Raw genomic sequence first — 12,738 nt, 5'->3', positions numbered from 1 at the left:
TTTACGCCCAATATATGGTATCTCTTGACCTTGAGGCAATCTTGCTTTCACATGTGTGCCATCAAGTGCTCCAATATAATCCTAAAAATATATACATGCAAAAACTAAATATAAGTTTACACTAGGTAATTTTTTGAGTTAAAATGTAAAAATATAATAATATAATTATTAAGTATGTCACTTACTTTAAAGAAAGGGAGATATCGTTGATTACATGGCTTGTGATCTCCTGCACCATCATTATAACTTGGATGTGGTTGAATTATGTCTCTTGCAAGCTTACCAATGGCCTTTAGAACACTATGAAAATGCCTATGAATTGTTTCTCCTGAATGTTGAAAAATCTCTTGTACCAATCGATTTCCGGCACCATGTGCACAAATCATCAAGAACATCCCTAACTCTTCATAGACAGACATCCCACGCGTGGGTTTAAGACCATATTTATCAGTTAGATCTTTGCTTAAATCAAGAAACACTGACTTCCTCAATCTAAAATTTTCATAACACCGAGTCTCATTTTCATGTAATATCTCTTGGATAAATATATTCCCAGTGCGTTTAGATATACGATACGGTTCCTTACAAATGTATTTCTCATAATATATCAATATACTCTTACATGTTATTCGACATAGTACCATCCGTTCCTTATTTTCTTGAGTTTCCTCTTCTTCATTTTCGTCATTTAACAAGTCATTGTTCCAGCATTCCATTAAACTGAAATGAAACAGACATACAAACTATTACGAATTAAAAATGACAAATGATAACTTCAAAGTAGATAGTATAGTCATCTATTAAAATAAAACACGTAATGTCTAAACAAGAAATGATTAAACCACCATTATGTATAAACAGGAAATAAAACATTAAGAAAATGTAACCTTCTGTACATACTTTAAAGGACAAGTTAAAACATCTAATGCTAATGTAATATGGGTAAGGCATCATCAACAACTTCTCAGATTGGATTAGATGGATTATTCGGCACGAAGGATCGTCGGTGGTTGTACTCCAATCAAGATTTCCTAGCTTCATCGGTAGACAACTTCAAAAATGCATGTCGCATCTCTTTCTGTGTCAACAAGTTCACAGCACAATTAAAAATATCACTCCCTTCAAGAATACCAGGAATATTTTCTAAAATATCCATGCACTTCTCAATGGTGGGCTCTGAAGACCTAGATGTACTGTTGTTATATATGAACTCAATAAGGGAGTGTATCTCCTCTTTTAGTGATAATGAATTATTTTTTGTCTTGCGCTTTTTCACTTGACTGCTATTGCCACTGCCATCTATTGACTTTCGCTTTCTAAGCGATGGCTCAGAAAACGTAATTGAATCCATATTCTGCAAGTCATGACTTTCATCGCTTCTTTCATCATTCCATTGTTCTATGTCATTATCATAAACATCATTTGTTCCATCATCATCTTGATCTAACCCAACTTTCGACTCTTGTTCTTGATTTGCTGCACGTGCTCTCTCTCCGGTGGCAATGATATCAGTAAATAAAGCATCGTAACGAAACCATATCAGCGAAAAGATCTTTGTTCCTAAATTTTTTGTATTTAGAATTCTCCTGTAAAAAAAAATTTAAAATTACTCTAAGCAAACAAATGAAACTAAAAATTAATAGAGTTATGAAATAATTATAGAAAAGGGCAAGCAATGTACCTTAATTTTTTGCTCCCACCAATCATCATCTGCAATAATTATTTTTCTTGTGGGATCCCATCCTAAACCTGTCTCACCTCTCATCAACTGCTTAAAAAAAGTCCACTCTGCTTTCATGTGATCCCAATAATTTTTTATTTGTTTTCTAGTATATTCTAGTCCCGTCTTCTTATTGAACTCATTTACCATATTCTTCCATCCATCTTTAGACAAGTAAGTATTTGGCCTATTTCCTTTTCTAACTTCTTGCTCACACAATTCAATGAATTTAATATGTGCATATTCGTCCCACTTAGTATTATGTCGTTCTCCCATAATTGAATGTTAACAATCTGAAGAGATTACAAGATTTAGCTATAAACGTACACATATAATAATATTTATGCACAACTCAAAATAAACAAAGTTCAAAAGAACGCCTTCTTATTTTTGTATGTCACATACTTTTGAAGTATAAATAATATTCAATATTATAATGAGACCAACTGTCTTAAACTTCTAGTGACTAACAAAACAAAAGAAAGCATGTGTTGTTATATTTGAGCTACAGAGGGTTGTAGCTTCCAATAAATTTATGTTCCTACTCGACTCCTTCTTTCTCCTCATGAGTTGTGACCGTGAATAAATTTCACAAACAAGAAACTTTATGTATAACTAGGTATCTTTCGTATTACATCCAAAATGTGTTTGCTGGTATTCATCAATGCATGAAGAAAGGGATACGTGTAGCCTACCTCCTTATAACATTAATAATATACTCAACTCTAAATAAGAAGTCATGAGAAAAAAAAATATACAAGACAAGAAAACTCGTGCGTAAAAGCGAAAGGCTGGCCTGTTTTGTACCGTCACTTTGATTACACGCAGAAAAATACTGCCCGAGAAATATAAATTTGACAAACAACAAATACTTAGTAAAGTTTAAAACATATGGGATGAAAGGGACAAAAATAACTTATGATTTAGACCCCAAAACCAAAAACTGGATTCATTAAGCTTTCAATTCTTTTCATCTTATAGTCACATCTTGTCTTGATAGAAACACGTAGGAGGATTTGTAAACATATCTTGATAGAGTGTTTAAAACATAAAAAAATTACCTGTAATTTGTCTGATAGTTGCAGAGAAGAACGAAAGAAGCACGTAAAGGAAGCAATGGCACGACTGGAGAGGCAACAACTGTTTAGGTTTTATGAAGAATCGGGATAGAGTAAAATTATACGAAGAGTTTTGTTTTATAAAGAAGTATTTTAGGGATAGAATAGTAAATATTTTGGTCAAACCTAAAGTGCTTATAAGCTAAAATTTGATAAGTTGGGGGAGACCAACTTATGGCTTATGGCTTATTTTTGGCTTATAAGCACTTAACTTATAAGCATTTTTAATTTTACCAAATGCGTATATAAGCCAAAAAGTATTTATAAGCCAGTTTGACCAGCTTATAAGCTTTGCCAAACACCCTCTATATAAGGAGAAAAAAGATTAAAAAATTGCTGATATTTGTGAATCACCTTTACCATTAACATCTATCTAAAGGAGAATAAAGGGAGAAATAGAAAAGGTGAAGATTCTATCTGACAAATTCCCCCCTTTTTCTTCTGCAGAATTTTAGATTTCTGTTCTGCTGTGGCGTTAACCTCAACGTAAACTACACCATACCAACAAACCCCTTTACACGCATATTGCAAGAGTAATATAATTCCTCACTTTTCTTGAATTTCTCAATTCCCCTTATTTTCCCAGCTTCAGGTTCTTTCTTTATTTCGACCCACCATTTTTTTATTAAAAGATTAATTTTTTTCTTGTTATTTTGCAAACTTTGTCGTTTTTCTTGAATTAGTCTATGAATCTTGAGCTGGATTTAGCTCTGTAATTTGCATGGTTTGTGCTACAACAATTTGGTTCATTATCTTGATTTCATGTGTCTGTGATTTGTGTGTGATGCATTATGTTGTTTTGAATGGAATATAAGTTGTTGTTCAGGACATATTTTGATTATCATGCAATACCCAGATCTTATTACCTTTTTTTTTTTTTGGTCTTGGTTGATATTTCTGTATGAGGCTATGAGCCTCATATTGAATGTTTTTGCTAGTGTTCGCTGCATAGGCAGAATTAAGATATAAAGGCAGTGAATTAGGTGTAGATACTGTCTATTATTCATATACATTACTTAAATTCGATCTTAAAGGCAGTGGATTCGGTTGAACCTGCTAAAAAGGCTAGATCCACCTCTGGTTGCTATGTCTGTTTATTCAATGTTGTTGGTTTCTGTTTAATTTTGGGTTGTTTTACCAATAAAGTTCACATCTTTTGCATACTTCACCCTACTTGTGTAATTTGGTCCTTTCGAAACATGTTTATTAATTGGCCATTCCATCTAATTTGATCCTTTTTACTGCATAACCTATTGTAGCTAAGAAATTGTTTTCTGAAATCAGATTGAAATAGGGAAAAAAGATTGAAATAGGGATTATATTGAGCAAATGCAATTCATGTAGCTTAGTTTTGTTTCATGCTTTGCTTGGTGCTTGCTCGGAGCTAGTTTCAGTAAGGGGTTTAAAATATAAAGAATTAAACATACGAAGAAGTCAAGGAGATTCAACATCTACTATATATACAAACAAAATAATTTTGACTCTATATATAGTGTTATTTTTCGGCTTAGGGGGTTCAGATAAACCCGCTTCTGCCCCCTTGGCTCCACCCATGCTTGCAGTGTCTGTTTATTCAATTTTCTTGTTTCTGTTCAAATTGGATGTTTTAGCAATATAGTTTGCATCTTTTGGGTACTTTAACCCCCAACATTTGATATTTGGTCCTTTTTCACATGCTTATTTAATTGACCATTCCATCAAATTTGATCCTTTAACCAGCATAACCTACTATTGTGAAATGTTATGTTTCTGATTTTGGATAGGGATTACTATGAGCAGATTATTTCTACGACTTACTTTTCGTTTTTTGATTAAATGGTTGTTGCTCTTTATTGCAGGGCCTCTCTTCCTCTTTTGCAGAAGAGGTCCACAGAGGACCCTGGGAAAGAAGTTAGAGGGAGGAGGCCAATGGATTTTGAAAGCAATAGCTGGATCGGGGAAAGGCTGTGTTACTACACCAGGCTTTTTGGTGGAGTCATGCTAACTGCAGCCTTGCTCGGGGTGTCTACTAGCTATTTTACAGGGATCAGTGTTCCTACTCTACCCCACCTTTTACCCAACCTGAATATCCTCCGTAAAAAGAAGCGTGGGAAGAAACGTATTCGTGTTTATATGGATGGGTGTTTTGACCTAATGCATTATGGTCATGCAAATGCGATAAGACAAGCTAAAGCGTTGGGGGACGAGTTAGTAGTTGGAGTTGTTAGTGATGAAGAAATTGTAGCTAATAAGGGTCCACCTGTTTTATGCATGGAAGAAAGGTATTGATTAGTTGCTGCATCTTTCATTGATTAGATTTTTATATTTGTTTCTCTTATCTGCAAATTATCTTGTACAGCAAAAAAATAGTTTAATGCATAAAATTTCTGTCTGATGCCTTATTTGTTCAAATGGTGCCGTAGAGAGCTGTACTTTCAGTATCTACCTTAGGAATGTTAGCTTCACCTTTATATAACATGAAGGTTTAAAGTCTAATCCACTGTGGACTAGAGAACATGCGCTTTAGTCTCCCTCTTTCTTCTCCACCCTGCCTGAATAGGATAGCTGAAGAACAAATCCACTCTACAGAAAGGTCGAATTTAGTTGCTGAAATTGTTTTGATAAAATGCAATATGATTGGCGGCAATGGACTGAACCAAGACTGAGAATTATAGAATACACGAGCCAATGGCAGTTTTTAAGAGAAATCATAGTAAAGTTGGTACTGAGTTGGGGGCAATCTCACATTTAGTGTAGGATGACATACTATGGCCTTGCTGATAACAATTTGTTATCATGATTAAGATGTATTAACTAGACGCACTGATTCAAGTCCTCATTAACTATCCATATAAATGATCTTGACTATAAATACGTAATATTTTTCAAGATTCCACTTGAGTAAAATGATAGCTAAACATTGTGAAATAATGTCATAATAACACCCCCTATCGTCGTTTCCTGCATTGATTCGGTGGCTAATTTGCCTTGTCTATTGGTCCTTTGGCAAAGGCAGAAACTGAGACAATCTCTTCAATGAGTAGCAAATACCCTTTGAGATCCCATCCCTTATGCATTTTATCCCAGCACCATATCTAGGCTGGAGGTCTGTGGCCCAGTTCAGGACGTAAGTTGATGGATGACCTGTTACCAGCACTGTCCATCGAAGTCTTGACCTTGCTATTCTTGATGAGCCTAAACAGGTTTTTTGACATAAAGTGGATTATGGAGAGAAGTTTCTTCCTTCAATTTATGCCTATTGGCTCCGTGTGTAAAGATGTAAATGTCTTTTAATTCATAGAAGTTCAAGTATAATTTACCATTCACTTCAATTACTTGACAAAGAATTTAGTGCCACTTATTTATGTGTTCCTTATGTAATGCTATTTTATTTCATCAATTCAACTGTTTCAGTTTTCCCCAACCTTAAAATGTCGTCTAATTTTAAGATCTTTTGCAGACTTGCCCTTGTTAGTGGGCTGAAGTGGGTGGATGAAGTAATTGCCAATGCTCCTTATGCAATTACTGAGGATTTTATGAACCGTTTGTTTAATGAGCATAAGATTGATTACATTATACACGGCGATGATCCCTGTCTACTTCCAGATGGAACTGATGCTTATGCCCTAGCAAAACAAGCTGGTCGGTACAAGCAGATTAAACGCACTGAAGGTGTCTCCAGCACAGACATTGTAGGTACTATATCTCTCCTATTCTAGTTCAGTTTAAGTATTGATGCGTAATCACATCATCCAATCTATTAAGCTAATATAGCTAAAATTTTCCAGATATATGCCATATTGATCCTTTACAAGATTGTGTTCTGTATACAATGGACCCTCCCCCACCTCAGATAGTTTAATTGCAAACTCTTTCCTCTCCCACCCATAGTTTTTTACTTTGTGCTTACATATGTATACAATGTACAGAGGCCTAGCTGATAATATCAGAAGACTTGTGTATAGTGGTTTTTCAGAATACTTTTTAGAATCAAATGATTTTCCCAAGACTAGCAAATGAAAATAAATCAAAGACTGTTCAGGAAACATCCTAGAAAAATGAAGAAAAGGAAATGTTTCCTGGAACCATGTCGTAGGAGCGTTGAGAATGAGAATGTTTTTGTTTTTCTCATACATTTTCCGATCATGTTTTGTAGGAAGGATTCTTTCATCTGCTAAAAGTATTTCTCAAGATAGCACTAAAGCATCTCTCCCTGGAGATGATAATATGAATGGTGTATATGCCGAGGAAAAAATGGCGAACATTGATCAGATATCTCATTTTCTGCCCACATCTAGACGAATTGTGCAATTTTCAAATGGAAAGGTACCACAAGCTGTACTCTCTACTTATTATTTATGCATCATGCTAAATTAAGTTTATTATTCCTTTTTCCATTTGATTCCAATTTGAACATTATGAGTGTCAATTTAAGACTAGTTGTAGAATTAGAATTTTGTTGGAGCCTTTACGTCTGAATCTATACTTCACAGTGATCAAGGATAAAGCTTCTGTAAATGTCGGCTCAGATGATATCTGAATAGACATACACTAGCATAATTTTATGTTGAATGAAGGCCTCGCTCATAGGGTTGATTAATCAGAAAACATAAGGTTAACTTGGGTACTATTGACTAGGGTGTTTTCTGGGAGATAATAGTTCCTTTATGCTTCGGGCAAAAGAAAATTTTGTTCCATTAACATGTATTAATAATTGTAACAGCCAACCATGTACCCTCAATCGCATTCATATGGGATATCATACGGATCTGGCGATGCTTGAGTAAATGAATTCACTTTTGACGTTGAAACAACAAAAAGTGGTGATAAAGTTACTTCCTGTTAGCTCATGGTGATTTACAGAAAACACTAAGTCTCACTTTTCTGTCTCATTGCAATTATTTCTGTTTGAGTTTCTCCTTTTTTTTGGAGCTTTACAATTAAATATTCTCCTACTTTTTTATTCTTAGGGGCCTGGGCCAAATGCTAGAGTTGTGTATATTGATGGTGCATTCGATCTTTTTCATGCTGGCCATGTTGAGGTAAATCTCTAATTTTGGATTTTTGATATTGTCAAGCTTTATTATGTATACATTGTGCAATCATATGTGTGGCTTTCACCTTTATAAATATGTCTGAGATATTGTTACTCTGAATGATTTATGAACTGTCTGTTAAGTTTCTTTCTTCTACTTGGATGCTAATGCTAAGGTTCATGCGTTAAGATGCTGTATAAGTCAGGATCCTTGATGATGTTGAGAATTACAAGTAGCATTTTATATTAATTGCAATAAACTCTTTTGAACTGTCAAAGCTCATTATATAATAGTAGAAGATGTTTACTGGTATACTTAACTATTGATCTTTTTCTTTTGCCTCTTATAGATGATATACTTAAGCTTCAAATTCTCGTCTGTAACCTGACTTTAGTGTCATTCACTTTTTTATTGTGCTCCATAGTTCATTAAAAGAGTGTCTTCTCGTTCAGCATTAGTATACAGTTTTTTGAATAAGTTACTTTTTCTCCCACTCAGATTCTTAGAAGTGCCAGACAGCTTGGAGATTTTCTTTTAGTTGGAGTTTATACTGACCAGACCGTAAGGTATGTTCATGTTTCTACTACTTGCCTGTTCTTGGTTTGACTCTAATACTTTCCAATAACTTCCTTCAAAGTGGCAACCCTAATTTTATTTGTCAATGGGCAAACTGCACTGTCAATTGAACGGCTCTGAGGTTATATTTTTAATGAAACCTTATTTGGTTAACATTTAGAAGTACAAGAAAATTCTTATTTTCAAGATACTTTGAGTGTGTGATTGTCTCTGTATTAATACTTGCATGTTTAGATACCATGGTTTCTTATTAGTTAGGACTTCCGAAATTTCTCACAGCACTCCTTCAGAACCTGTGGTTATCTCATTTAACCAACATTTTTATGAGTAGGAATTATAGAGAATTAACAATTTTTATTTCTTGCAGTGAACTTCGTGGACATCAGTATCCACTGATGAATCTGCACGAGCGAAGTCTTAGTGTACTTGCCTGCCGCTATGTTGATGAGGTCATTATTGGTTCCCCTTGGGAAGTGACCCAGGATATGGTATTGCTTGCTTCAACCTCCTAGATGTGTTCTTTCTCTCTTATTTCTATTTCTTTTAGATTTATCTACTTAATTGCATTTATTGTTTATACAAAAGATAAGCAAAACTGCTGCTTTTTAAAAAAGGGAAGTTTCTTCTGTTTTTGTTGATTTCGTATTGATGAAAAAGAAGGAAATGGGGAAATTTTGCTTATGACTCACCTGGCTATGTGTACTTGACCCTTTGCTCGGTGATAAAAGTTATCCGGTTCTCTCTGGAGAAAAGCATTTATTAGGAAGGCAAACCATACATTTGGCAGATAAGTCTTTGCACCATGGTATGAACTGTTACACACTTCAGATTTTGTCAGAAATTGTCAGAAAAGAGAAAAAGGTTTCGTAAACTGATAGTTCAAGGCTTAACAATTGAAACTTTGGGTAGTTGTTAAAAATCCCTACATTCTCATGTAGGCAAGGGTGGTGGCCTGTTATATTGGTGGACCCAATATGACTTGGGAGTTCATACTCTCCCTTTACCTGTATACTAGTTGTGAATTCTCCAATTTTTGTAGAATCATATTAATCCTGTAGAACTGTGTAATGCTCAGTCCTTGATTCACCATACCACAGCAGATATGGTTCATCACCATATTTCTGCTATAGCTGAACGCGGATTTCTCTACAGTTTGTAGGTTATTAATACTGCTCGAAACATTCAACAAAAACACTTTAAAATGCAACAAGATAAAATAAGAACCTCAGGAGGTGAAGCTCTTTGCCGTTCTTGCACATGAGCTTTCTGTTTTAACAAGTCATGTCCTTTTGTTAAAATTAAATTGTTCATTTTTCCCTCATCCCTGCTCTTTAACCGGCAAGGAGGAACAAAGTACTTTACATTTCTTATTGGTCACTAATTTATTCTCCCCTTTTTTTTTGGCATGGGCAGGTAACAACTTTCAACATTTCTGTGGTTGTACATGGAACAGTTTCTGATAGGAACACTTCTACAGGAGTAAGTCTCTGCACATTTTGATAGTTGCACAATGAATAACATTTTCCATCTATCGATAAAAAAATAGAACGAATATTTTCCAAACTGCTAAGGCATTAAATATAGAAGCATGTTCTTGAGGAAATGTTTTGGCTGATGCAGGAGAGACATGATCCCTATGCAGTACCTAAAAACATGGGAATCTTCCGAGTAATTGATAGTCCTAAAGATATTACAACCACTTCGGTTGCTCAAAGGATCATTGCCAACCACGAGATATATGTGGTAAGTGGCATTACCCATTTTGTTAGTTAGTCAGTAATATGCACCTAATGATTACATACACTCAGAGAGAGAAAAAGACGGAAGGGAGTCAACTAACTGTTCTACTATCAACTTAATTAAAAGGTGGCCTCAGTAGTAGATTCGTCTTTAAGTTCAACTAACTCCATGTGTATTTGTCTTTTAAGTTTTCTGTGGTTATCAGGGCATATGCACCTATCTTTATTTATTTAGTGATCAGTTTGCTAGTTTAGAAGGGGAGCCTTGGTATAACTGGTAAAGTTGCTGTCATGTGACTAGGAGGTCACAGGTTCGAGCCGTGGAAACAGCCTCTTGAAGAAATGCAGTGTAAGGCTGCGTACAATAGACCTTGTAGTCCGGCCCTTCCCCGGATCCCGCACATAGCGGGAGCTTAGTGCACCGGGCTGCCCTTTCTTTTTGCTAGTTTAGATAAACCATTACTGCAGAAAAATAGAACATTATAGCTGGTGTTTCTCACCTATTCACAGATCTACCCTTTGATTGAACAGAAATGACAATACTGAAAAATGAGCCTATGAATTCCCTTTCTTTTTAAATTTTTTTCCAACTAAAACGAAGGTTTGTTACTTGTGATACCTAATCAAATTAGAAAAGAATATTACTTGTGACAATGAACTGTAGTTTAGTCATGCTAGATACATCTTTCTGCTTGGTTATGTATTTAGTTTTGCATAATCACGTGAAAATGGTAATGTGTTTTGGCGAATAACGGATGGCTCCTTGACTTGCGCAGAAAAGAAATACCAAAAAAGAAGCAAACGAGAAAAAATATTATGCAGAGAAACAGTATGTTTCAGGCGATTAAGTTTTATGTTACAGTCTCCGGTGTGACCTCTTGTAGCTGACTTGTAATTTATGCAAAGCTGCTCGTTTTCAAGATAGTTCATCCCGTGTTTGTATTTGTAAGATATATAACGTTCAAGGAGGTGCCAGGATATAACAAGAAAATTCATAGTCAGAAGATCTAGATTTTTTTTAAAAAAATTGTCTTTTTGGGTTGTAATCATCTTCGAGTGATTCCAAGATCTGGAGCTAATTTGCTAACCTCAAACTCATATTGATTCTTGTAAGTTAAGAAACTATTGTTCTATTCTTATTCTATAGTAAATCTGCTTTCCAATTTCTATTAGCAAACCTTGATTAGTCGACTGTACATAATTATGCCTTATTACTAGTGGTGATTACAAGCTTGTATGGAGAAGATGAGTTGAGTCCCTAAGAAAAGACCTTGATAATCCTGTATTTCCGAGTTCAAATATGTCAATTAATTCAGGTCGTCTCTCGTATGGAGAGCCAACCATCTACAAATGCCCATCGACATCCAAAATAGTATCTTACATCCATTTTTGGCATAGGATAAGAGTGGATAATTTCCCGATCAATATCAAAATAGTAAGATCTACCTAACTGACTTAATGTCCAAAAGATTGCTCCATTGAAGAAAACTCCCTTACCACAAACCAATGAGCAATGATATGGTTCTGGGAACAGAGCTCGTGAAATCTTCCAGGATTTTGTCTCTGAAGAGTATATCTCAATAAGGTAACGACGAACACAAACAACTTTGTAATGACATGATATTGAACTGTCAATGTCAAAGGCCAAGGTTATTAGTGCCTTCAATCACTTCAGCACTATGAGAATACACAATTTGATGTTCAACTGTAGCAGTTTTTTGAGACTTCTTCACACGTTTGTAGGAAGCCATATCTCTTTGCTCGTGATGTTCCTTTCAAGTTTACCAACCAACGCACGCTTAGCCTTCAAGATCAAAAGAAATCGAAGAAGAAAACTTTAAGGAAAAAAGGGAGGGAATCGAAGAGTATCCGGAAGTCTGAAAATCGTGTACATCAAGTCTGTATATATACTTTTGGAAAATAAACATAAATAGAATGAAATAAAATAAATACTGGGCTAGGCCCCTTTCTTCTACTTCTTATAAACTGTTGAGTGGGCCTTGGCCTGCATTAGACCTTCTCTAACTCAATTGGACATTTGGGCTTCCAAGTTAACATGCCCTTTCTTTTTAGCGAGTTTTATGTAAAAATAGCACGGACTACTAAGTTTTCGGACTGGTAATTGAAAAATAGTCATCGTTTACAAAGTCATTAAAAAATAGCCATTATTTTGCTGCAACACGGAAAACTCCAGTATAATATACTGGAGATTGGTGCACCTGTGTATGAACTTCCAGCACACGAAAAGTTCAAACATAATATACTGGAGATTGGAGCACCTGTGTATGAACTTCCAGCATATTATGCTAGACCAGTATATTATGCTGGAAGTTCACATGTAAAAAATTCGAACTCCAGTATATTATGCTGGAATATTTTTTCGAATTTTGAACAGTGTTTTCATTCAGATTTATCTTTACATGAAAAGTGGCTAATTTTTGATTACTTTTGAAAATGTGATTATTTTTCAATTATCACTTGTAAATCTGGCTATTTTGAATTTCACCCGAGTTTTATAGATTTACCCATAAAACCCAAACTAATTACCTTTGTTTACCCATTTATTTTTC

At 35.0% G+C, this 12,738-nt stretch overlaps 2 protein-coding genes across 4 annotated transcripts; one reads left to right on the top strand and one right to left on the bottom strand.

The window, feature by feature from the left end:
* Nucleotides 1-1,021: 1,021 nt before the first annotated feature.
* Nucleotides 1,022-1,996, bottom strand: LOC142168054 (uncharacterized). The gene is made up of 2 exons (XM_075228711.1): nt 1,701-1,996; nt 1,022-1,586 (listed from the first exon to the last, which is right to left on the bottom strand). The coding sequence occupies exons 1-2, from the start codon at nt 1,994-1,996 to the stop codon at nt 1,022-1,024; spliced, it is 861 nt and encodes a 286-aa protein (XP_075084812.1).
* Nucleotides 1,997-3,154: 1,158 nt separating this feature from the next.
* Nucleotides 3,155-11,345, top strand: LOC107828254 (ethanolamine-phosphate cytidylyltransferase). 3 transcript variants are annotated; one of them, XM_016655540.2, is made up of 10 exons: nt 3,155-3,242; nt 4,677-5,099; nt 6,278-6,513; nt 6,974-7,143; nt 7,788-7,859; nt 8,352-8,419; nt 8,797-8,917; nt 9,843-9,908; nt 10,050-10,172; nt 10,945-11,345. In XM_016655540.2, exons 2-10 carry the CDS (start codon nt 4,747-4,749, stop codon nt 11,014-11,016), a joined length of 1,281 nt encoding a protein of 426 aa, XP_016511026.1. In that variant the 5' UTR covers nt 3,155-3,242; nt 4,677-4,746; the 3' UTR covers nt 11,017-11,345. The 3 variants fall into 3 exon arrangements, with proteins under 3 accessions (XP_016511026.1, XP_016511024.1, XP_016511027.1); XM_016655538.2 differs by having other exon boundaries at nt 3,227-3,430; XM_016655541.2 differs by having other exon boundaries at nt 3,233-3,371.
* Nucleotides 11,346-12,738: the final 1,393 nt, after the last annotated feature.

The sequence above is a fragment of the Nicotiana tabacum genome, chromosome 13, assembly GCF_000715075.1.
Source record: "Nicotiana tabacum cultivar K326 chromosome 13, ASM71507v2, whole genome shotgun sequence".
NCBI lineage: Eukaryota > Viridiplantae > Streptophyta > Magnoliopsida > Solanales > Solanaceae > Nicotiana > Nicotiana tabacum.
The sequence above is the reverse complement of the archived record's forward strand: the minus strand, read 5'-3'. Positions and strand labels throughout refer to the sequence as shown.